Source organism: Anolis carolinensis, chromosome 1 (assembly GCF_035594765.1).
Source record: "Anolis carolinensis isolate JA03-04 chromosome 1, rAnoCar3.1.pri, whole genome shotgun sequence".
Classification (NCBI taxonomy): domain Eukaryota; kingdom Metazoa; phylum Chordata; class Lepidosauria; order Squamata; family Dactyloidae; genus Anolis; species Anolis carolinensis.
Window position 1 is genome coordinate 288,576,278 of NC_085841.1, and position 22,322 is coordinate 288,598,599.

Here is a 22,322-nt window from a genome sequence, read left to right on the forward strand (position 1 = left end):
AATCATTTGGCAATTTCATTAATTTCATTAAAGGCAGCCCGGCTGTGAGTATACGAACACTGATAATCCCAGAAGAAAATTTATTCATGCACATCCAAGGTAAGATTTAAATGACAGTCTGCCTCACCCATGAAGGTCAATTTGTCTTAATGCCACTCACAAGGGGAAGGTGTTTTTTTTAACCAATAAGCTCTTCAGGAGTTTTCTTCTCAGTACTTGATTGCTAGGTAAGCAAGAAAGAATTCACATTAAATAAAAAAGAACAGAATTTTCAAATGTTAATAATAACAATAATTAAAAAGACTGTTGAGCTGTTCTATGAGGATTACTAGAAGAAGAACAATAAATCAGGTTAAAACTGAGGGGTGGTTTATGATTTGAGCACTGTGAGCCTCATTCCAATATTATGGGGCAGGATCCCTCACTTGAACCATGGACCACCTATGTTGAAATAATATTATTGCATGGCATTTTAAGACACTGATTTCTTTAAGTGAATGGCCACTGCTTCTTTTTCAGGTGGATTTGCCGGTATCTCAACCTACTTCTGCAATTTCAATGTTTACATTGGGAAAGGATGTCTTTGTTGTAGCCCTTTGAGCTTAAAAGTGCATTATAGTGGCATGAACCACCAAGTAGTAGGGTCATGCTTCCACAATAAAGCAAGAGAAAATTCCACACCAAAACAGCTTATGTTTAGGGTTGCCATCCTCCACTTCCTCAAGTCAGGTATCTAATTTGCATATTGTAAAGATCATAATCATGTAAATTCAATTTACAGTCTACATGTATAAATTCACATAACTTGTTGCAATTTTTCTAAAACAAAAAAGTGATTTGTTGGGAAACCTGGAGAATCAACAAGAATGAAAACATGGGAGATCACAATATGTGATAACTGCAGTGAGAATCATCTATGTGCAGAGATGGAAGCAACCAGTTATCCCAATGCAAGAAGATTAATGACAAAAATCTGTGAATTAGTTGAGATGGACAAACCAACTATGCTGATCAAGAAGAATTGGCTGATGAACTTCAAGAAAATTGGGATTTGTTAATTTTTCACAACGACAACGGGGCAAATGTCAATTTAGAAATGTTGTAAAAGTAAAAGGGTGGTTATATGCTACTATCTAAAGCAGGGGTCCCCAAACTAAGGCCCGGGGGCCGGATGCGGCCCTCCGAGGTCATTTACCTGGCCCCCGCCCTCAGTTTTATAATATAATATATTGTGTGTGTGTGTGTGTGTGTGTGTGTGTATATATATATATATATATATATATATATATATATATATATTATTGATAATAATATTATAATGTAATACAATATAACACTAATAATAATACCATATAATAATATTAGTTATATATTCTATATTACACATAATATTACTAATAATATTACAGTATAGTGGTATAGTTCAATAAAGTAATATATCATGCTAATATTGTGCTATGCTAATAATATAATATATTGTATGTACATATAATTTGTAAGCCACTCTGAGTCCCCTTTGGGGTAAGAAGGGTGTGATACAAATATAGTAAATAAATGCAGTAAATAAATAATTAATAAATACATTAACTTGACTATCTCATTGGCCAGAAGCAGGAGCACACTTCCCATTGAAATCCTGATAAATGTATGTTGGTTAAAATTATTTTTATTTTTAAATATTGTATTGTTTTTGTTGTTGTTGTTGTTGTTGTTGTTGTTGTTTTGCACTACAAATAAGACAAATATGCAGTGTGCATAGGAATTTGTTTGTATTTTTTTTTCAAATGATAATCCGGCCCCTCAACAGTCTGAAGGATTGTGGACCGGCCCTCGGCTTAAAAAGTTTGAGGACCCCTGATCTAAAGGAAGTAGTATAATAAGGGATAATTAATTAGACAATGAGTTTCAGGTTCTTAAAATAGTTTCTGTAGTTGTGCATTTAGCAAATCTCTTGGGAAGACAGGTGAACAAATGTCAGCGTGCTGGAAGAAGCAAAGACCACCATATTGAAGCGATGAACCTTCACCATCAACTTCACTGGACTGGCCACGTTGTCCAAGTGCCCGATCACCATCTCCCAAAGCAGTTACTCTACTCCCAACTCAAGAACAGAAAATGGAATGTTGATGGATAGGAAAAGAGATTTAAATATGGGCTTAAAGCTAACCTTAAAAACTGTGGCATAGACACTGAGAACTGGGAAGCTCTGGTCCTTGAGTGTTCTAACTGGAGATCAGCTGTGACCATGCAGGGGAATTTGAAGAGGCAAGAATGGAGGGGAAAAGGGAGAAATGTGCCAAGAGGAAGGCGCGTCAAGCTAACCCTGACTGGGACTGCCTTCCATCTGGAATCCGATGTGCTCACTGTGGAAAAACATGTGGGTCAAGAATAGGGCTCCACAGTCACCTAGGTACCCACCACAAAGACACTACACTTGGAAGGCTACCATACTCAGATAACAAGGGATCGCCTAAGCAAGTGTGTTTGCTCTGGAGGACTACTGACTTATAGTGACCCTAAAGCAAACCTATCATCTCACTTTATATCTGTACACACATATATAGAGACATATATAGTGGACATGCATATGAACATGTGTATGTTTTGGACCAACATTTTTCACTACATAAGATTTTTCATATGTCTTAGTCACAGCTTCCCCCTCATTGGCTTTGTGTAATATGGTGACTATCTAAGAAAGTAGGTATTAAAAGATTATACTCTCACTATCCTGTTGCTGATGCTAATTACCCAAGGGAGAACAAAAACTCTTTGCTCTGTCAGCCCTCCATTCCCTCACTATGGACAATGGGATCCTGGGAACCTTAGGACTTATGATTATTCAATTTTGGTTGGAGATTTAAAAACCCAAGCAGCATTGTCTGGCAAAATCAAGATGTTGTACTGAAGTTCTTGTAATTCAGTAAAGACTAAAATATCAACAAATGTGTTGTGAATAGTAAAAAAAAAACAAAAAACCCCAATAGTTCCATACAATGCAAGTGATATAGTCAGGATTGACATGGGTGGTTCTTTGGTTAGTAAGTGTTAGTCTATATTGCTACAAATAATTGCTATTGATGGCACACATGGGGACTATAACTCCATTACTTCTTTTTATTTCACTTAATAAAATGGCATGTGTAAATACACAACTTCAGATTTTACCAGTGTTGCCAGAGAATTGGCTGTTGGGTTTGCTCAAGGTCACTCAGTGAGTTTCCATGGCTGAATAGGAATTGGAACCTCGGTTTCCCAATGTCCTGATCCAACACTGAAGCCACGTCTCTATGATAAGGTAATAGCAATTGGGTTTACTATATTCACTTTTCTTGAACTAAAACTTCTGACGACACTGCTATCTCTTGGCATATCCAGATATATTTCCCCGCTTTCTCACAGAGATCTAGGATGCCATGATCTACACCGGTGATTGTGCAAACAGTCACATGCACAGACCAGCAGAGGGCACTGAGAAATAAAACTACAATGCTAGTAGATGATATTCTATTCTGGTCTCTATTAATGACTAAGCATATCACCGCTTGCCAAGTGCTCCTGGTCATCAGCCAAAATCAAGACTGCCACTGCAAGCATTCATCTTCAGCAAACTCACCCTCATTTACCACCAGGGCCTACTGATAGCAAGCACTGTATTACATAAGGGCAATATCTGGATGATTTGCCTGGGTGATTTATTGCTGGGAATAGGTATTTCTCCGGCTAACTAGAATGGCTGCGGTACATGGGGTGCCAACATGAGTTCAGTAACTGAGTAGAGAAACTTCATCAGGTTTTTTATCCTTGCATGACAAGTTTATCCAATTAAAGATAAAAGACCTTTGTCCTGTCCACATCCTGTCACCCATGGTCAAAATGCGGAATTTCCTATATTATTTTCTTTCAACACTAAGCTGTTCTGTAGAGGGGCAAAGAGATTGGAAAGGTACTGTATTCTTGGTGGGCCCCATTAACCTCAAAAAGGTAGTGCATGCAAATTGAGCATCCATTCGATTTTATCGCATTATTCGTTCAAAACAAAAATGCTAACACTGATATGGGCCCTCTCCTGGACTTGGATTCCTAGCAAATGCCCAACCTGTTTCCCCATGTTGAGTTGGCCCTCTGAATATCCAGTTGAAACATAGTGTGAAGTGTAGGGTGAACAGAACGTCATGATGTAGACCTATATTTAATCCTCTCTGGCTTAATTGTACACATTACAATGATGATTGAAAATCAGTTGAAGCTATAAAACATGTAAGAGTAACTTCCAATTTAGTTTGATGAAAGGCAGTATCTCAGAGATAATTACTTCTCTGGTCTTTGGGGATAACAACAGCATGCAAACTGATCATTGCTGAATATAATGGAATTATTCATACTAAATCAGTTTTAAAATTCTCAAGTTGCTTATCTATACAAAAATATAGTTCCTTGTGGTTATATAGATACCTAGGCCACAATTTATTTAAAGTGAATTAATTTCCTTTTAAAAAGCAGTTTTGTGCTTACAGTTTCCTTCATATATTCAAAATGGGTGCCATGGCAATATAGCTTTAAAAATCCTAAACATGTATAAAACGAATATATGTACTTAGAACTTTGGAAGAAACCATAACTTATTATAAGAGCAGATGTATTACAGCAAGAGAGGCCAAGAGACAGGTATTCCTTGGTTCAAATCTTAGCCATGTTGCTATTTTGAGCCCCAGTCCATATTGTGACTAGTGTAGTAATAAAGATAATGTGATATGGTTGGAAGGACAATGCAGCTACTACTTTAAATTTCCTGCCTTTGGGGGGCTAGATACTCCAGAAAGTGGCCACTGTTTGTTTTCATTTATTTTTGGGTGAAATCTAGATCCATTTGATTCCATTTTGGACCAAAAATAGCCTTAACTGCTCTGATTAATTCTCTCACTGGGGAGAGGAAGCGTGGAGTACAATGCTGTTGATTTTCCTGGACCTTCCAGATAATTTTGATACCAATTTTGATAAATAAATGGAAGGCAAACCACGATAAAACAGAGCTTTCATGTTACAGTGGTATGATGGAGCTGAGGCTTGTAGGGATATAGCACTGGATTTTTTATTTTATTTCCAAGGACAATCGCATCATCTGTCACCTACCTCAAGATTCCCATCTGACATTAGCTGCAATTCTCACAGGAGTTATACAGGGAACTTACTTTCATTTTGTTAGTAAAAGAACATGGTTGTTAGCAATCCCTGTTACCATACAAAATATTTTGAGGCAGATAGTTAATGGAGGGCATTGAAGACCCCTCTTTTATGTATGAGGATGCATTACAGGATTCCTGCTCCCAGGAAGGATGAAAGTTGTAGTATTCTAACTGCCACCAACCTTTCCATCATAAGCAATGGAATGCTAGGAGTTGCAATCCAGCAATGTCTTGAAGCCCATACTTTGCCCAACCCTGTATGAAGGGGGAAATAGCCCATCAGAAGTCTGTCCCCCTAAAAATGAAAGCGTACAATACCATCCTGAAGAAAAGATTTTCTAGATAAAAAGAGAGGCATACTAGTCAAGTGACAAGTGTTTGACTGCATTCCAGTTCTTGGTGAATGGAAAACTAGCAGCTTCCTGTTACAAAATGTACCAACAGTTCATGCCTAATAATACACATTGACATTGGCAATTTATATGCTTGAGATATAAATGATTCTAAAAATAATATTAGACCAGCATATTTTTAGCTAGGTAAATAACCCAGTTTTAAAAGGTTCTTCTTTGGTTGCAGCTCAAAGAGAGGCATTCAAAGGCCTGAGTTTTGCACAAGGTTATTAGAGTGAAAATCACCCAGAACTCAAATGGAGAACTTCCTGATCTAAACCTTGATGCCTTTTGTGATAAGTACGGATGAATGAATCTGTCGATTTTAGTTTCTCTCAGCAACTCATTTTTCCAAGGTTAAGTTTGTTCCATCTCATTTCCTCAGGAGTCTGTGACTTTTTTTAAAACAAAAGTCTATACAAAAATTCATATATGCATTTTCATGTAGTTTTTTTCCAACCCTACCATTGCCCAAAGTGAAGTAACTGCCTCAAGCAGTAAGTGGGGTTTTGTATGAAAGGGTAACAAATTCATAGTTTTAAAAAGGTGTTATTATTGTATTTTTTAATTCCAAGGGTGTTTTTTTCAGGGGCTTGTCTACATGAATTGTCTAAAGTCTGTCTAGAGCAGCAATACTCTGGACTGGCCATGGAGGCATCCGGACAGAATCTATATGGCCCAGCAAAGCTGATACTGATTCAGCTCCACTGGATCATCACCTAACCTTCTCTATTGCCATTGCTGCTGCCAGATGGTCACAGAGCTGTCAGAGAGTTTCTGGCCATCACCAACACCTAGTGCTAACATCAGCAAAGGCACCCATACAACCAGAGAAAAGGAGAACAGCATGTAGACATTTGACCAATTCACATCAGAGCCAGTTTGCTGTCTATACTCTGCCTAAAGTGTGGGTTTGTTACAAGGTTTCATTGAAATGTCCAGGCATTGCATTAGCATGGAGATAAATCAGTTGAAGCCAGTTTATTCTGCACTAAAGACTGGACATCATGATGACAGCAAGGGGAAATGCCTGGGCTACTTGGTGTTTTGTGGCTCACGTAGACAAGGCCCAGGTTTCAAGATGAGTTTGACTGGCACATATGCTCTGAATCTGAAAGCCTTCCAAACATACATTTTCCTAGTACAATGTTGTGTTTAATAGATGCAACGTTTGTAAGTGTTTTTTTTAATGTAATGGTTTTAACACTCACTGTTAAACACATTTTTGTTCACTCTTTCCTAATACACATTTTTGTTGGGAGAACTGCATCATAAAATTCAAAGGACAACTAGATATAGGTGAAAAGCTAAAAGGAAGGGGAAAAGCCCTGAAGTTGTCAATTTGCATTAGTACATATAAATTACTATTTTATGCAAACTTGGATACACCTTGCTACCCTTTATTGATGTGGCATTTCCTCTGTATTGGCAATTGAGCCTGCAATGTCTAGTGCAGGGGTCCCCAAACTAAGGCCCGGGGGCCGGATGCGGCCCTCCAAGGTAATTTACCTGGCCCTCGCCCTCATTTATAATATAATATTTTTATATCCGTTTTAATAATATAATATATTGTATATACATATAATACTGATAATATTATCATTTTATACAATACAATACTAACAATAATATCATATAATAATATTAATTATATGTTATATATTACATATAATATTACAGTATAGTGGTATAGTTCAATATAGTATAATGCCAATATTGTGCTATGCTAATAATATAATATATTGTATGTACATACAGCTGCTCTGAGTTCCCTTCGGGGTGAGAAGGGTGGGATATAAATGTAGTAAATAAATGTAGTAAATGAATAAATAAATAATTTTGGACTTAGGCTCGCCCAAAGTCTGAAATGACTTGAAGACACACAACAACAACAATCCTAATTAACCTGACTATCTCATTGGCCAGAAGCAGGCCCACACTTCCTATTGAAATCCTGATAGGTTTATGTTAGTTAAAATTATTTTCATTTTTAAATATTGTATTGTTCTTTCATTGTTATTATTGTTGTTTTGCACTACATATAAGATATGTGCAATGTACATAGGAATTGGTTCGGTTTTTTTCCCCAAATGATAATTTGGCCCCTCAACAGTCTGAAGGATTATGGATCGGCCCTCTACTTTAAAAGTTTGAGGACCCCTGGTCTAGTGGTTTGAGTGTTGGACTACAGCTCGGAGACCAGTATTTAACTCCCTGCTTGGGCATGGAAGTCCATTGGGTGACCTTGGGTGAGCCACACATCCTCAGCCCATAATGGGTTCACATTATGGGTTTTCCATAAGTCAGAAATAACTTGAAAGTACACAAAATAACAAAGACACCCCATTTGCAAGCATCCAAACAGTTCATTGTTGCTTACTGGGAGCACCTCCTTGACACAAGATTCTTTATGCCTGTTAATGTACTTTTCTGGCCTTGCTCCAGTCATAATTATTTGTGTTTTGCTTCTTTAGTCCATCACCTCCTTTGCCCACTACATATCTGCATCCTTCCTCCATCTTCCACATGGACTTTTCACTTTGCTCACTGCAGTTGGCTTCTGTAACACACTACAACTCCATCTCTCCATTCAAATTGATTCTAAAACTATCAGAATTTACATTTTCACTCCCACGTGCCTGGTTATTTAAAGCCTAAAGCCAATAGTAATTCTGTCACTGTCACAAAATGAAGTGCATTAATGGCAGTTCCTTAAGAAATGTGCATTACTGAAGGTGGGCAGAAAAGATGTGGGCTGGTGAAGTAGAAGTAGAATCTAGTCATACACATTCAGCATAGACAAACAGAAATGAAAATAGAATCATGTGGGCAATACTTACCAGGGAGCACGTCATTTTAAACCATCACATAATTTAACAAGCTTTCCATGTGTGGACATGAGAGAAGCCTTCCACAGGATGGTAACACATCCGGGCATCCCCTGGGAAATGTCTTTGTAGACAACTGATTCTTTCACACTAGAAGCGACTTGCAGTATGTTCTCAATTTGCTTTTGATGTGGTAAAAAAAAAACCCTCTCCCCCCCCCCCCCCCCCCCGCGCCCACCAATGGGTGTACAGGTATATGTGAACAGAAACAAAAAAAGATGAGATGGATTTATATCTGCATCAACTATCATTAGGCAAAGTGAGGCAGCCGGTTTATTTCCAAGTGGCTTATGCATCACCTTACCACATGCAAAGTTCTAATTGTGCGACCACAGAACAAAATAGTAGTGTTTTGTATTGCAGGAAAGAACACCAACAATTTAAGATATGCACAATGACAAAACCGAGACTGTAATACTTTGAACATATCAGGAGAAGACATGACACCCTAAAAAGGACAATAATGTTAGTAAGGTAGAAGGTAGTAGGAAAAGAGGAAGATGGATAGACACAAGCAGGGTTGTTGATCATTGGGTGACTTGGAGGCTTCTCACTGAAAGGGTCAATATGACTTAATGTCAACCTGATGGCAGTTAACAATGACAACAACAATCATTTTCTTATGTTTCCTTTTTCATATAGAATATGCTTCTGGAACACTTGGAGCAGTCTGTCCTAAACACTACAAAAAATCAATAGTCGTTCATGGAAGTATATTACTGAAATAACCCCTGAATCCCATTCTGGTATCCAGATCCCTATCTTGCTTTCTACTGAATGGAGGTTTCTGTGGAAACAAGTCAAATGTTTCCACAACAATTTTGTCTGCATAGCCAGATAATTTCTTGCCTTAATGTTTGCAAAACTCAACATTTATATATCCACATATCAGATTAATGAAGAGGAAGCCATGACAAACTGATCTGGGCAGTGAAATAGAATAGAAATTGCACATCATTATACAAACAAGAATACGGAAGCCAGGTTCCTTATACATAAAAAGGGGCAACTGGCCACAATGATGACATGTCAGTGTTTCAGAATGAAGGTCATGACTAAACAGATATAAAGTTGTGACAGGGGGTGAAGGTATGTGGGGTAGATTTTGGAACAGGATTTTCTCTGAAAGTTTTTCCTTCCTCCTGACTGGGCTAAAATATGGGAAGTGACAGACAGCAGAGTCTCAAGGCCTGTCCTTCCTGTGTTACCAGCCATTCACTGCCCTCAAAATGTTGAGATGGGTAGGCTGACAGGTTGAATAAAAGAAGCTCAAAGGTTTGTCAGTGCAGGGATTGATTTGGTTTTTAGGAGGAATTGTTGTTGGAACATTCAACAGAAACAGGGAAAAGGTAAGTAGGACACAGTTCAGAAAGGATTAAAGGAAATTATAACATTGTTAGAATAAGCAGTAAACCAGCATTTATGTTTGTTGTTATAAAGAACCATTTTGTGAACAAACTGATGCACTTTAACTGGTCCAGGTATACGCTCACTCTGTGCAATAATGTTTTTACTGATGGTCATGTTTAAAATAATTGTTTTTAATGTGGAATTTTTATTATAATGTGTATGTTATTGTCATTTTATACTTTTGATATTATGAAGAAATCGTGGCATTGAATGTTTGCTGTTTATATGTATGTTAACCATCCTGAGTCCCTTTGGGGAGAGAGGGCCGTCTAGAAATAAAGGTGTTGTTGTTGTTGTTGTTGTTGTTGTTGTTGTTGTTGTTGTTGCATTAAATTCTATCTGAATTATTTGTAAGAATCTCAGCCGTCCACAACCGAGAGCCCTAAAGAACACACTCTTGTCTATAACAGGAGGCCACATTCTGGATCATATTCAGGTTGAGTGTCCCTTATCCAAAATGCTTGGGACCAGATGTGTTTTGGATCACATAGAGCTCTGTGGCCAGCTGGGAGTGGGGATGGTGGTGACACAGCCATGATTCATCATTTATTATCTGCTATGATTACTGCATTAAAAGGGTGATAGCAGCAGTGTGCCATCTGGGTAGCAGACTAGTCAGAACTAGACCTGATCTAAGTGTCAAGATGGCTCCAAAGACACAGGATATCCTGGCGTTTCAAGCAATCTCTGGAGCATTCTCCAACTTTAGGTTTAGGTTTAGGGAAATCTAAAGTGGGACAAAGCTGTTCTAACCCAAGATAATCCACAATACTCATTGCAGGTAAAGGAACACCATGAGAACATCTAGGAGTCAATTTAAGATGAATCTAGGTATTCATGCCCATGTAGATTAGCAAAATGTCTTAAGTTGCCATCAAGGGCATCAATCAAATTAGCACATAGATACACAAGATCCAGGTCTGCCAAATCCCTTTCCAGAGTAAAACTAGATGGTTCTGCCAATCCCTAATGAAAAGAAAATGACTAATGCTGGTCTTATCCTAAGGGTTGATGAGTTTTCCATAGATGTAGCAAGTGTATTGCTTCTCTCTTATCTCATTTCTAAATACTGGAATTGATTAGGGAACCATTTTGATGTTGTTTGTGGATGTGCAAGTGGTGAAGTGTAGGAAAAGTAGCTTAAAGTTCAACTACAGAGTTCTAGGTTTGAAGCGTAAAGCCACATGATGCATTAACCTTACAGAAACTAAAGTATTTCCGGACTAGTTTCTGAATGGATGAGAAATTATGTGGAAGCCCTTTCTATAGTGCTGTGTGTTCTATGATGGAAGAGAGACAGGACATAAATAATGTGATACATGAGTGTAAAGGAACAAAGCAGTGTAGATAACCCTAATGACAAAACAGAGCTGGCATTATGCCTCAGCATAGTTGGGCACCAATCAAGATTTCATGTGAACAACAAAAGAGATCCATTATTAATATTTGGGGCCTTCTGGTCTTGCTGTTTCTCTTCTTTGCAAATGTTTCCCATTCATCTATTTTCTCTGAGCTAACAAATGATAGGAGAAAAGAACAGAAATCTTTCTCTGTGTGTCAGTAAAGCCAACTGAAGTCAGAAAGAGAGACAAGCAAAGTAGTATCAGGAAGAAAGATGAGAAGATCTTTCAATTCATAGAAGGAAGCCCATTGAGAGAGGCATCCAAGGGCCTTTCTAAACCTGGTCAGGGCAGTGTTTTTCCACATCAGATTCAGCAGGAAAATAGAAGCAGTTGGTAGTAGTGAATGCATCACATTGAGAAAGAATAGTGCTAAAATTAAGGATGCTAGTAGAAGAGAAGATGTAGATGGACAATATAAAAATTGGAGGGAAACAAAAGCAAGGCATGGATTAGGAACTCAGGGAATAGCTGGGCAGTACTGAGTCAGCTGGGAATGGATGTTAGTATGAGTATCCACTGACTTAGTGTGAAAACATGGTGATCAACCATAGCAGTGGCAGAGCTCAGTATAATGTCATTTTCATATATGAGTCAGTTGTAGTGTAGTGTTGTGAAGGATGAAAAGATAAGAGGTACAGATGGACACCAGATTCAGGTTAGTACACACAGTGCTCTGGAAGGTCTTTCTCATCATCTGTTACTTGACACATTTGAGTGGGTGGCTGGGGGTAAAGGATAGGGACCATCGTAAAACAAATGTATTCCTATTTTGGAAAGGACTCCAGTTGTTGGAGAGCATCTTGGGCCTCATACTTAGGAAGAGGTAAGAAATATAGCTGAAGTGACATAAATATAGACTATGCTGGTATAGATGTACAACCAGTCTTACCTTAATTCTTACTGTTCTAAGGCCTGTGCAGCACGTGGATGTCCCGTTTTCAAAGAAGGTGGAGTGGTAATTTAATAATAATAGTGTGTGGTGAAAATGGGTGGCCTTTTCCCATTTTACAAGCTTAAAATGATAGAAGTGGGTGACAAGAAAAGGCTTAAACCTTATTGTTCTTATTGTATCCAAGAGACTTTTCAGTAACATATCCTTGAAAATGATGTTGTGTCATTTGGTTTAGACCTTTCTCCACTGATCACTACTATGACGTTGACACCACTAAGCCTGGAGGTCAACATCCTTACTCTTGTCCCCAGGTTCTCACAATCACAATCTACTGCAGAGTCATGACTCAGGAATCTTTTTTCTGTTAAATGTACCCTGGAGGACAATGCTTTAAGCATTGATGCTTTTGTACTGACTGATGTCACAAAGCAAAATTGCCAGACTGTACAGCCTAGTGCTTGGTTTCTGCTGTTTTTCATTCCAGATGCAGAGATTACCCATGAGGGTCTTATAGTCTAAGATAATGTGTTACATTGTGAAAGAGGCACAGAGCACAAAAGCAAAGTGTGTGACTATTGGGAAAACTACAGTGATAGTTACAATGTGACTGCTGTGGCCTGCAAAATCATTTTTCAGAATTCCCACTGATTGCAGTCATAGAACTCCTAAGCATCAAGTGCCAATTGAATGCACTAGTTATGAAGCCCCTTCCCAATGGTTTTGCAATGATTGATAAAAAAGCACATATTTTCTAAAGGAGAATATAAGGAACAGCCCCAAATTGGCAAGGCTGTGGTGATCCTGAGAAGGACTCTGGAAGAAGAGCAGAGTGGGGAAAAGAAGGTCTAGGGATAGATGGTACAAACAGGAATGTGACTCTAGCCTTAGAGTTATATTCCTATTCTTGCCATCTGTGAGGGCATGAGCACTGCTTCTGAGTCCCACAGAGCAAACTCTCACTGAGCCTTGTACTCTATTACAACAATAGATATTTGCAAATGTGAAACACTTCCCCAGGCTTTGAGCTATAGATTGGGCATGCATGTTACCCTATTTCCCTCAGCCAATTAGTATTAATTGATTCAGTTTTGAGCTCTTGAAATGTATATCATATAATGATTCGGTACACTGCACTTAATATATCATGGGATCCAAGACACAGAGACAGAGAGACCCATGCTTGACTTTTAAACCTTTATTCAGAGTCATGAAATGAGTCATATTCCCACCCCATATTATCATTCCTGAAAATGCCTCCCTGCCTGGGGGTGGGGGAGTATGAAAAGTTGAAATTTCCCTGATGCTTTTGAAAGGCTGGCAATATAGAAAATCGAAAGAGGTTTGTGCTTCCCTCTGGAGTGTGATGTGATGCAAAGGTCAGCCTGTCTGCTGTCACTACCCTGGCACCAGCATTATCATGTCCCCCTCATGGTTCTCCAGCCCTCAGGAACTGGTACCATTGCACAAGTCAAGCCTAATACGTCGCCCTGTCTGCCAGGATGGAAAATGCTGCATCTCCGAAAAAGCAGGGCAGGAGGCCAAGCTCGCTCAGCAGCTACGCTATCATGCCTTAGCAGAATAGGTTACGAGGTCACAGACTACAAAACCTAGATTTGCAGGCATGACCCAGTATTCCCCTGTATTATGTGGAAGAATTGGGCGGGGGAGGAAACCAATAGAAACCTTCCTCATGCATTTAACTTCACACTGCAACATGGCTGCGCCACTTGCTAACAGGTTCATGCGACTGCAGCGGAAGCAAGCAGCATGCAAAGCTACTCAGAGAATTCACGATCAGGCCACGCTGCATCCTCTCTAGAGCTAATGTTAATTAGTCCCATTTGTGGCAACAGGCCATCTGCTTTGCTCACCCAGCAGTGTGTTAGCTTTCCCTATCTGCTTACATTGCCATTGAGCACGTTAAAGCACCAGTGATATCAAGGCAATCCGATCCATGCTGAAAATACAACTGCACTCATGGATAACACAGACAGTTGCTGTGTCTTGCCATATAAAGCAGCAGGTGACCAAATATGGATTCAAGTGAAATCTGAACTTTTCAGGTGAAACATAAATAGTTTTATCAAAAATGACAGTAATAGAGGAATGTATTACAGAGAGGAAATTGCAATTAACCTATTTTCCCCTAGGCATTTGCGACACGAACAATGCCGGTGATATGCACACACATTCATATTCTACACCGTATATGAATGCATGTGCCTTGTCATCCTGTGTAATATAGTACAGAACATGGTTCACCCTCATCTCATACATGTTGCCACACATGCATACTCTACATATGGCAGCATGATACCCAACTATGTACAGAGACCTCCAATCATAAAATGTAGCTTATACAGGGAGCCTCTCTTGTGCTGGCAGTAAAATGTACAAACACACCCACTTCAACCTGTAACACAACAAGCTGGGTGTGGACTCCACAAACAAAGCTTGCATATCACACAAATGCTCTATTTCTTTCTCTCTCACACACAACTATCAATAGCTTAACCACTGTGAAATACTCCAGCTATTACAATTAAGAACACACCCAGCATAATGATGGTAAAACATAAAATTATTCCAGAATGCTTAGCTCCCCTTCCTACTAACATACACTTGCAGAAATACCATCCTTTCCACAGCAAATGTGTCCCCCATATAGTAAGCACCCCCTTAGCCCGACCACTCAATCTTCATCATCAGCAACCATGAACATGCTCCGCAGATTTCCATTCAGCATAACCCACACCATTATCACACTCACATCCATTTTGCTGACCTGTGTGTCAAAGCCATTTTCTATGGAGTCACTCTTCTTTGGAGGGAAGACATCTCCAGCATTCTCATGGCCATGGTGGGATTTGAGAGGGATCTGGCTGGAATAGGAGGATTTGTTCACCTCCACCTTGTTCCCAAACTTCAGGTAACAGGGCTGTGGGATGGTCCTGGTTGCTGGGATGTGAACAATAGGACTAGCACTGTGGACAGGTTTTGGTAGTCCGGATTTCATTTTGGAGGCTACCAGAATGGCTGGCATTTTTTCCTCTTCTCTGCTTTATTAACACGTTTCTGTCTGCAAGAGCAACAGGACTGACAGCAAGCAGCAGCAGCAGCAACCAGGAAAGGAGATTGCAGGCAAGCTGGTCTTGCTGAATTTCACTCCCAAATGATGAATGAATGAATGAATACGAAAATCTTCAGGAAAAGGAAGAAGAAAGCCTTCTCTGTAAATGGTGGTTTAGCCTAATGTCACAGCCTTCCACCTGTTTCCTTTAATATATTGGGTGGTTGTCCTTAATTCTCAGTCAGTATCCTTCATTCCTTCTTCCTCCTCCTCCACCTCCACCACCTCTTCTTCCTTCTCTTTTCCTGCTACTGCCGTTTAACTTGCAGATTCTTTTCAGTAGCTGATTCCTGCAATTTCTCCTCTTTGGAGGCAGGGAGACTAAGAAAGTGACACAGGATTTCAGTATGAAAACAGAAGAACCTGCTGCAGCATATGCTTCTTGTGGGGGGGGTGTGTGTGCACGCGTGCTAGAGAGCAAGCACAGGCAGGATTTCCAGGCTTAAGATGTCTTTCTTCAGTCTTAGCCAAGAAGCAGATGTAGCTCAGTATGTTAACAGCCGATGCCCTTGGATACAAGCCTCAGAGAATCCAAGCTCTTTAATCTCAGTATCTGTGAACAGGAAAAATGATTCCGGAGCAGAGACAGAAATGTCTATGGATGACATTTAAATCATTCAGACTGATGGTGGCAAAAAAATCCCAATGCTGCTGCTATTCCTGGATGCCCAAGATTTTTCATTTGTGTAGTTTTCTGTCAAAGCTGAAAGCAGTGCAGCATCCACTTCATTTTGCACACTGGCCGTCAAACAGGTTTCAGAGCTGGGTGGCTCACCGAGAGTGCCTTATGTGTGTGAAAGAGAGAGATGCCTGTGAGCAAAGGCAGCCTGCTGCTGTGGACTACACCAAAGAAGGCTGCCCAGAGGAGCAGCAGTGGGAGAAGGTTGCAATCTGACAGTACGGTGGATAAGAAAAAAAAAAATCCACCCGGCTCCAAGCCCCCTGATTGGTCCTCCCAACTCAAATCAGAAACCAAATATCTCTGCAAAAGGGGCGTAGCTTCAACTCAAGGGACTGGCAGGAAACTCTTTTGCTTCAACTCCTTCTGTACAAAGCACAGCATCTGTAGCAGTCCTGCGGCAGCAAAGACAACGCCAAGCTCACTAGAAAGGATGCATGAGGTGAGATCAGGGGGGGCTGGCAGGCAAGTGGGCAACCGTGAAAGGGAAATTCCTAACCATTTATGCTGTTGCTGCCTTTCCCCCCTTGAAAATGGGAGGCCCTTTTCAAATAAAAGCACATGAGGATGAATCATAATTCCGCTGGTTTTGTTTTTGTATTATTTTTTTTTAACTCCCAACTCATACAGGAAAACTCCCACTGGAAATGCCAGCAGAAGAGTATGTGTGAATAAGAGCTGAGCAATTTAACCCAAGCAAGCCTGAGCTGAGTATATGTGAGGCTGTAGTGAAAAAAGGAGATTTTCTATACTCTTGTGCAGGAGCATCACACAGGTGGTTACCAGATCACCCCTAACCATTATATGACTACAGGAGTCAGCATTACTAGTGTGTGTGTGTTTCCAGGAAGAAGGGAAGCTGATTCACAGAATATATTTTCTGGACAGATACATCTGAAAGATTTTCCCCTTATAGATAAAAATATAATGATACATGTAGCAAATATACTTGTAAAACACATACATTTTATAGCTATGTCATCTACTAGACAATCAGTACTGGCAGTGGTCACAAACCCTCCAACACAGAATGGAGTACTGCATCAATGTGCTAGACCTGACGAATTAATGACTACCTTTCAACAAGTGTAAGCTATAATATCTAATTGGAACTTCTGCATCCAAAGTTTACCTGTGCTAGAAAGGAAAGGTGGCCAACAGTTCTGCACAATGCATATTTGCCATGGGAAATAGAATGTCGATTATATCTGAAACTTTGTCTGATCCACCAAAGCATATTTTGCATTCTTGATATTTGCTAATATCAAAAGTTTCCTGGAATTTCCAGAAGTTATAAGAAATCATTGTCGTCACTTAACACCAGTGTGGTCCAAATAACATTCTAGACAGGTTGTGCCACCAACCAGGATTATTTTTTGGAATATTGCAATTATACACAGCCTGGGGCCCTCCAGGTGGCTTAGACGTTGTCATCATTATTGTGTAGCTTCAGGTAATTTAATACTCCAAGACAAACCTATCACAGGGTTTTCTTGGCAAAATTTGTTCAGAAGAGGTTTGCAATAACTTCTATCTGAGGCTGAGAGAGTGTGACTTACATAAGGAAACCCAGTGGATTTCATCGCCCTCAACTTCTTCACATGGGGATAAAATCAGCTTGGAGCCGGCACATGCCGCCACCACGACAACATGGAAGGGCTCCCATGTTGCCATTGGAATCCATAAGGGGAAGCCATGTGCTCCATGCGTGTTCCATGCTTCCCCCCCCCCCCCAATCACTTTCAGCTGGAGCCGGGCGATGTGGGGCATGGGGTGCTGGGTTCCCCACGCCCCTTGATGAAGTGGAGCAACTCTGGCGGCCGTGTGACAAGGTTGTGAGGATTTGAAACCTAGTCTCCAGAATGTTGGTCCACTGCTCAAACCATTATACCATGCTGGCTCTCTAGCCTTACTGGAGAGGCTGGAACATCCAGTACATACCAAGTTGGGGAAGCCTGGAAGACTGTATTCCAGTATTGGTTGTTAAAATTATTTTTATTTCTCTTGTTTTACTTATTATTCATCCTGCGATGAAGCAGAGCTCAATCATGAGAAGATTTCCTGTTCCTGTTTCATGGGTGGGATTCAAAGCGGCGTACAACATATAAATTTCATACAAATACATCAGACAGCAATACATAATCAATTAAATTCTGAGGGTGTTTGTTTCTTTGAATTCATTTAAAAATTATATTTCTCCCTTAAATAAACATGAGTATCACAGTCATCAGGTGCATCTATACTGTAAAATTAAAGTAGTTTTTACACCATTTTAACTCCCATGGCTCAATAGTATGGAATCATGGGAGTGATGGTTTAACAACGTCTTTAATCTACCTTAACAAAGAGTGCTTCTGACTCACGGAACAAAAACTCTCATGGTAGTATAGCATTGATCCAAGGCAATTAAGCTGGTGTCAAACTGCATTAGGTCTACAACATAGGTGCACCCCAAGAAGAGTTCAGTCACTGCCATGCTTGAATAGGTCCCAGAAGAGTAAGCAAGTTAGTTGCTTCTATAAAGAGAGGATATGTTTACATGTCATAAACATACAATGCCCTTTCCTTCAAAGAACTAGGCCCCATCTACACTGCCATATAAGCCAGTCTGAACTGCATTATAATGACAAGTGTAGACTCATATAATGCATATTGAGCCACACTGAACTGGATTATATGTGTCTACACTGCCATATAATCCAGTTAAATGCAGTTAATCTGCATTCTGAAACTGGATTATACAGCAACGTAGATGGGGCTTTAGCTGACTTCAAAGCTGTTATATAGAATAGAAAAGAAACCAGTGCTTAGGTTCAGAATATCCCTAACCATTTGAAGGGTACAATCTTACTCTTCAAAAGATTGCTGGGGTTCACACGACTGGCTCTCGGCAAGCAGGAGGCTTAACCTCTGGAGCATCCTCAAATTGGTGGTTCTTATCCATTGTTTTCTTTTTCTGCTTGTGTCTACACTAGCCATTTAGTCTGAAGCCAGACTGGAGCATTATGCACTGAATTGGCCCCACATCAACCATGTTGGTGGCCATACACAACAGGCCGAAAGTGGAGGAAAAACGTATTCACAGAAAGAAGTTAATTGTAAGTTTCTCATTCAAGGAAGCTCTTTGAAACATGAAACTACTACCATTTTAAGAAACCTATAATGGCTATTTTTCTCATGCACCCTTCCCCAGTCCCTTTCTCACATTTGCAGTACACTGAAGTTCTGGTCTCTTCAAGAAGCTTGAATGGAAGGAGGAAGAAGCAGGCCTGAACTAGCCAACACTGTGTTTTCATTTATACCAAGGAAGTGTTAATGATACATGTGGGGTCTCTATGATCTGGTAATATACAGCTCCCACACTGCTCATCTTATAAATGTCCACAGGGATTGTTCAATCTGCCCTCAGTATATAGAACAAATCTTCTAGGCTGTCCCTCAAATGGCGGTACCAATTCTGCAAATAGTCATTAGTACTAGGTTTGTTTAAACAGGCTTTCTTTTATGAGGCAACATCCCATTTTATGACAATCATGCTATTTATAGACAAAGGCATACCTTGGTCATTTCAGGATCACAGTACAAACTCCTTGCTTGCTTGGGCAGGATGTGGGCTAATTCTGAAGGTGCTAATGAAGGGGATTGTTGCTAATGATTTGAACACCTATACCAAAATTGGTTGAAATTGGTTTTAGCAAATACTACAGCAGAACAGAAAAATTGCATGTCTCCATATTACGATGCCATTGCTTCTGCAATGGCATCTATAACTTTCTACTGTCTACCTCTAAAGGGTCAATGATTCACCTGAAAAGTTGTTGAGAGACTATTCTTTCTTGTCTTTTGATGCACACCCTGGTCCCTAATCTCAGTTTCCATGCCAGCTCAGTGGGTTGCTTTACATTAATACGAGGTGGATAATTTTTTAAAACAGGAAATGCTTTTCCCCTTCTAGTCGTCTTTATCCACTAATCTCAGATTACAAAGTGTTCATCTCTGTTCTCCCATCTCCCCGAGACAGACTTTCCAGTGTTTTCTCTTCTGCCACAGCATGAAGTGTGGCTTTGAGTTGGAAATGGATGAATGTGAACAAAGATTTCAAAGCTTTAATAAACCTGACAAGCTAGTGTCAGATTCTGCCAGATGAAGAAATAAGCAGAGATGGGGACTAAAACATATGTGAAAAGTTACTGCATTGTATCATTTCATTCTGATCCCTTATTTTTAAAACACAGATTGAAACAGTGGGGAATCTAGGATATGCTTTTCCAACTCAAGGCCAGTTTTCTTCCTTCTGCTGTTGATTTACTGACACCTGGTTTACATAATTTTGCAGCCATTCAGTAGATGCCACATCTGAAGAAATATTTATCCCATGACATGAGCTCTAATTCTAGTGTGGGATTACTGGATGATTTGGTGGTTCTTCCCTTAAATGAGACAAAGTAACTATATGATAATTGAAACATTGGAAAGTGCTAATATATGGAAATAGAACAGAAAATAAACAGTGCCCATGTGCAGGGCTAGATTCTCAGTGATTCAGTTGGCCCCTGACTCACTGAGGACACAGATTGAAAGAAAAGGGTGCAATCTATTCCCTTCTGAATTTCCTGGCTATCATCAGTATTTTATGTGTTACTTGAATAAGTAAAAAAATGCATGGGATTGGCTGTTCACCCATGCTGCTTTCCCTTGTACTTTGCATTTTATTCATTTCTTTAATCTTTGTGCCACTTCTCTTAGAATAGGCCACACGGGTGTGGAAAAGGAGATCCTATTTCATGACCTAATCCAAGGCCCCAACAACCTTAATCCAGCATCACCCATGAGTTAGCCAGTTTCTGAGGCTAAACAGTGAAAATTTAAATCCCATGAAGAATTCAAAAACCTTGAACCATCTGAAGCCAGAAATTCAAAGACAGGTAAGCAGGAATCTCTGTGGCTTGCAATAATCACGATATAAACTAAAGGCAATGTCTTCAGATCATTTATATATTTCTCTATGAAATATAAACCAACATCTATAAAACAAGACCAATGATATGTGGATTAGTAGCAACAAAAACAAGTCCCTTATCTGATTATGTTCCACAGAAAAGTTTTACTCTATTATTTACAATGGTGAGGGCAATGAGGGTGCTACTGTAATTTAGTCCTGCTTGTGGGATTCCCAGAGGCAACTTGGATAGCCACTGTTAAAACAGCATACAAGAGAGACCTTTGGTCTGATTCTGCATGGCTTTCCTTTGGGTCTTGGGACCTTTTCGATAGTGGCATCCATTGAATGGAATACTTTTCTTATAGGGCTGGATTTGGAACTATCTCACCAATCTTTTTGGTGCTGGGTGAAGACCGTCCTAATTGCCCAGGCATTCCAGAAGAAATTGTAGGGTTTTTTAATTTGTAGACTTATTGCATTTCATTACAATTGTTTTATTTCTTACATTGTAGATATATGTTTGTTTCAATTGTTTTATTCAAACTTTTGCACACTGCCCAGTCAATCTCTCAATGATGTCAAGAAGTGATTTAAATAAATCAAAATCTATTATACTTGATCTCTGTGGTTGTTATCCTTTTGTGTCTTTTAGACTATATAAATTTGGCAGCCTGGACTCTTGCTCCTGAGCTCTGTGAGACATTCTAGGGTGTCTCTGTTCTTCTATGGATTGTTTAGTTTGCTTCTTCTTCAATGCCTTAAATAGAAGGGAAATACACTATACCAGGTCCAGGACCACCCCTAGCCATCATTCAGCTATAAAATTCAGTGGAATGGGGTTCCTTTCAAACTCAAAAGGCATGTTCTTCCATGCCTCATTCTCTCTGCTGTTTGAGTTCTGATGGCAGGGAAGAAACACCAGCTGGCCTTCCATCATTTGAGATGGAGAGGGATTCCCAGCACAGGACTCAGATATGGCCAGTGGGTCTATTGCCCTTGGAGAAGTGAATTCATTCATGGTTTTATAGTTGTGTCTCCAGCAGTTTCTCCTAGTTGTGCCAGTCTGTACTGAATGTCTGTTACAAATAGAGTCAAGCAGCTGGATGGCATCCATGCAACCTAAAGCTGCTGTGATAGAAGCAGCTGTAAAATTATGAACAGAATTACTGTTCCAAGGGCAACAGATTCACATATGATAGAATATGAGTAGGGAGTAATCCCATTTATGAATAATCATGAATAATTTTAAATCATGGGCAGATCAGAGGAAATAATGCAAAACGTATCACATTTACTGTACAGAAACTTTCCAGCCTATTTTAATTTTCCTAGTTATGGTGGGAAAGGGATGGGGACAAGCATTTTTCTCAAAAGTGTTTTGAAATTGTAGAGCCTGAAGT

General features: G+C 39.7%; 1 protein-coding gene and 1 long non-coding RNA gene across 15 annotated transcripts in view; one reads left to right on the forward strand and one right to left on the reverse strand.

Annotated features, from left to right (window-relative positions):
* The window catches only part of nav2 (neuron navigator 2), a 691,770-nt gene that overhangs the window by 281,857 nt on the left and 387,591 nt on the right, over positions 1 to 22,322 (reverse strand). For 8 of the 12 annotated variants that reach the window (XM_062967812.1, XM_062967808.1, XM_062967805.1 and 5 more), the window contains exon 1: positions 14,942 to 15,214. The exons of 1 other annotated variant lie outside the window; for it this stretch is intronic. In XM_062967812.1, coding sequence (XP_062823882.1) covers positions 14,942 to 15,214 — 273 coding nt within the window. Of the gene's footprint in view, positions 1 to 14,941; positions 15,215 to 22,322 lie in introns of those variants that run through there. 3 more of the 12 variants (XM_003214661.4, XM_008106124.3, XM_062967802.1) reach the window with 1 other exon arrangement.
* Positions 16,336 to 21,541, forward strand: LOC103278188 (uncharacterized). 3 transcript variants are annotated; one of them, XR_001730160.2, is made up of 4 exons: positions 16,336 to 16,422; positions 18,956 to 19,078; positions 19,174 to 20,905; positions 21,288 to 21,541. It is a non-coding gene; the product is annotated as an uncharacterized LOC103278188 (long non-coding RNA). The 3 variants fall into 3 exon arrangements; XR_010001977.1 differs by having other exon boundaries at positions 19,174 to 19,323; positions 20,727 to 21,541; XR_010001976.1 differs by having other exon boundaries at positions 19,174 to 21,541.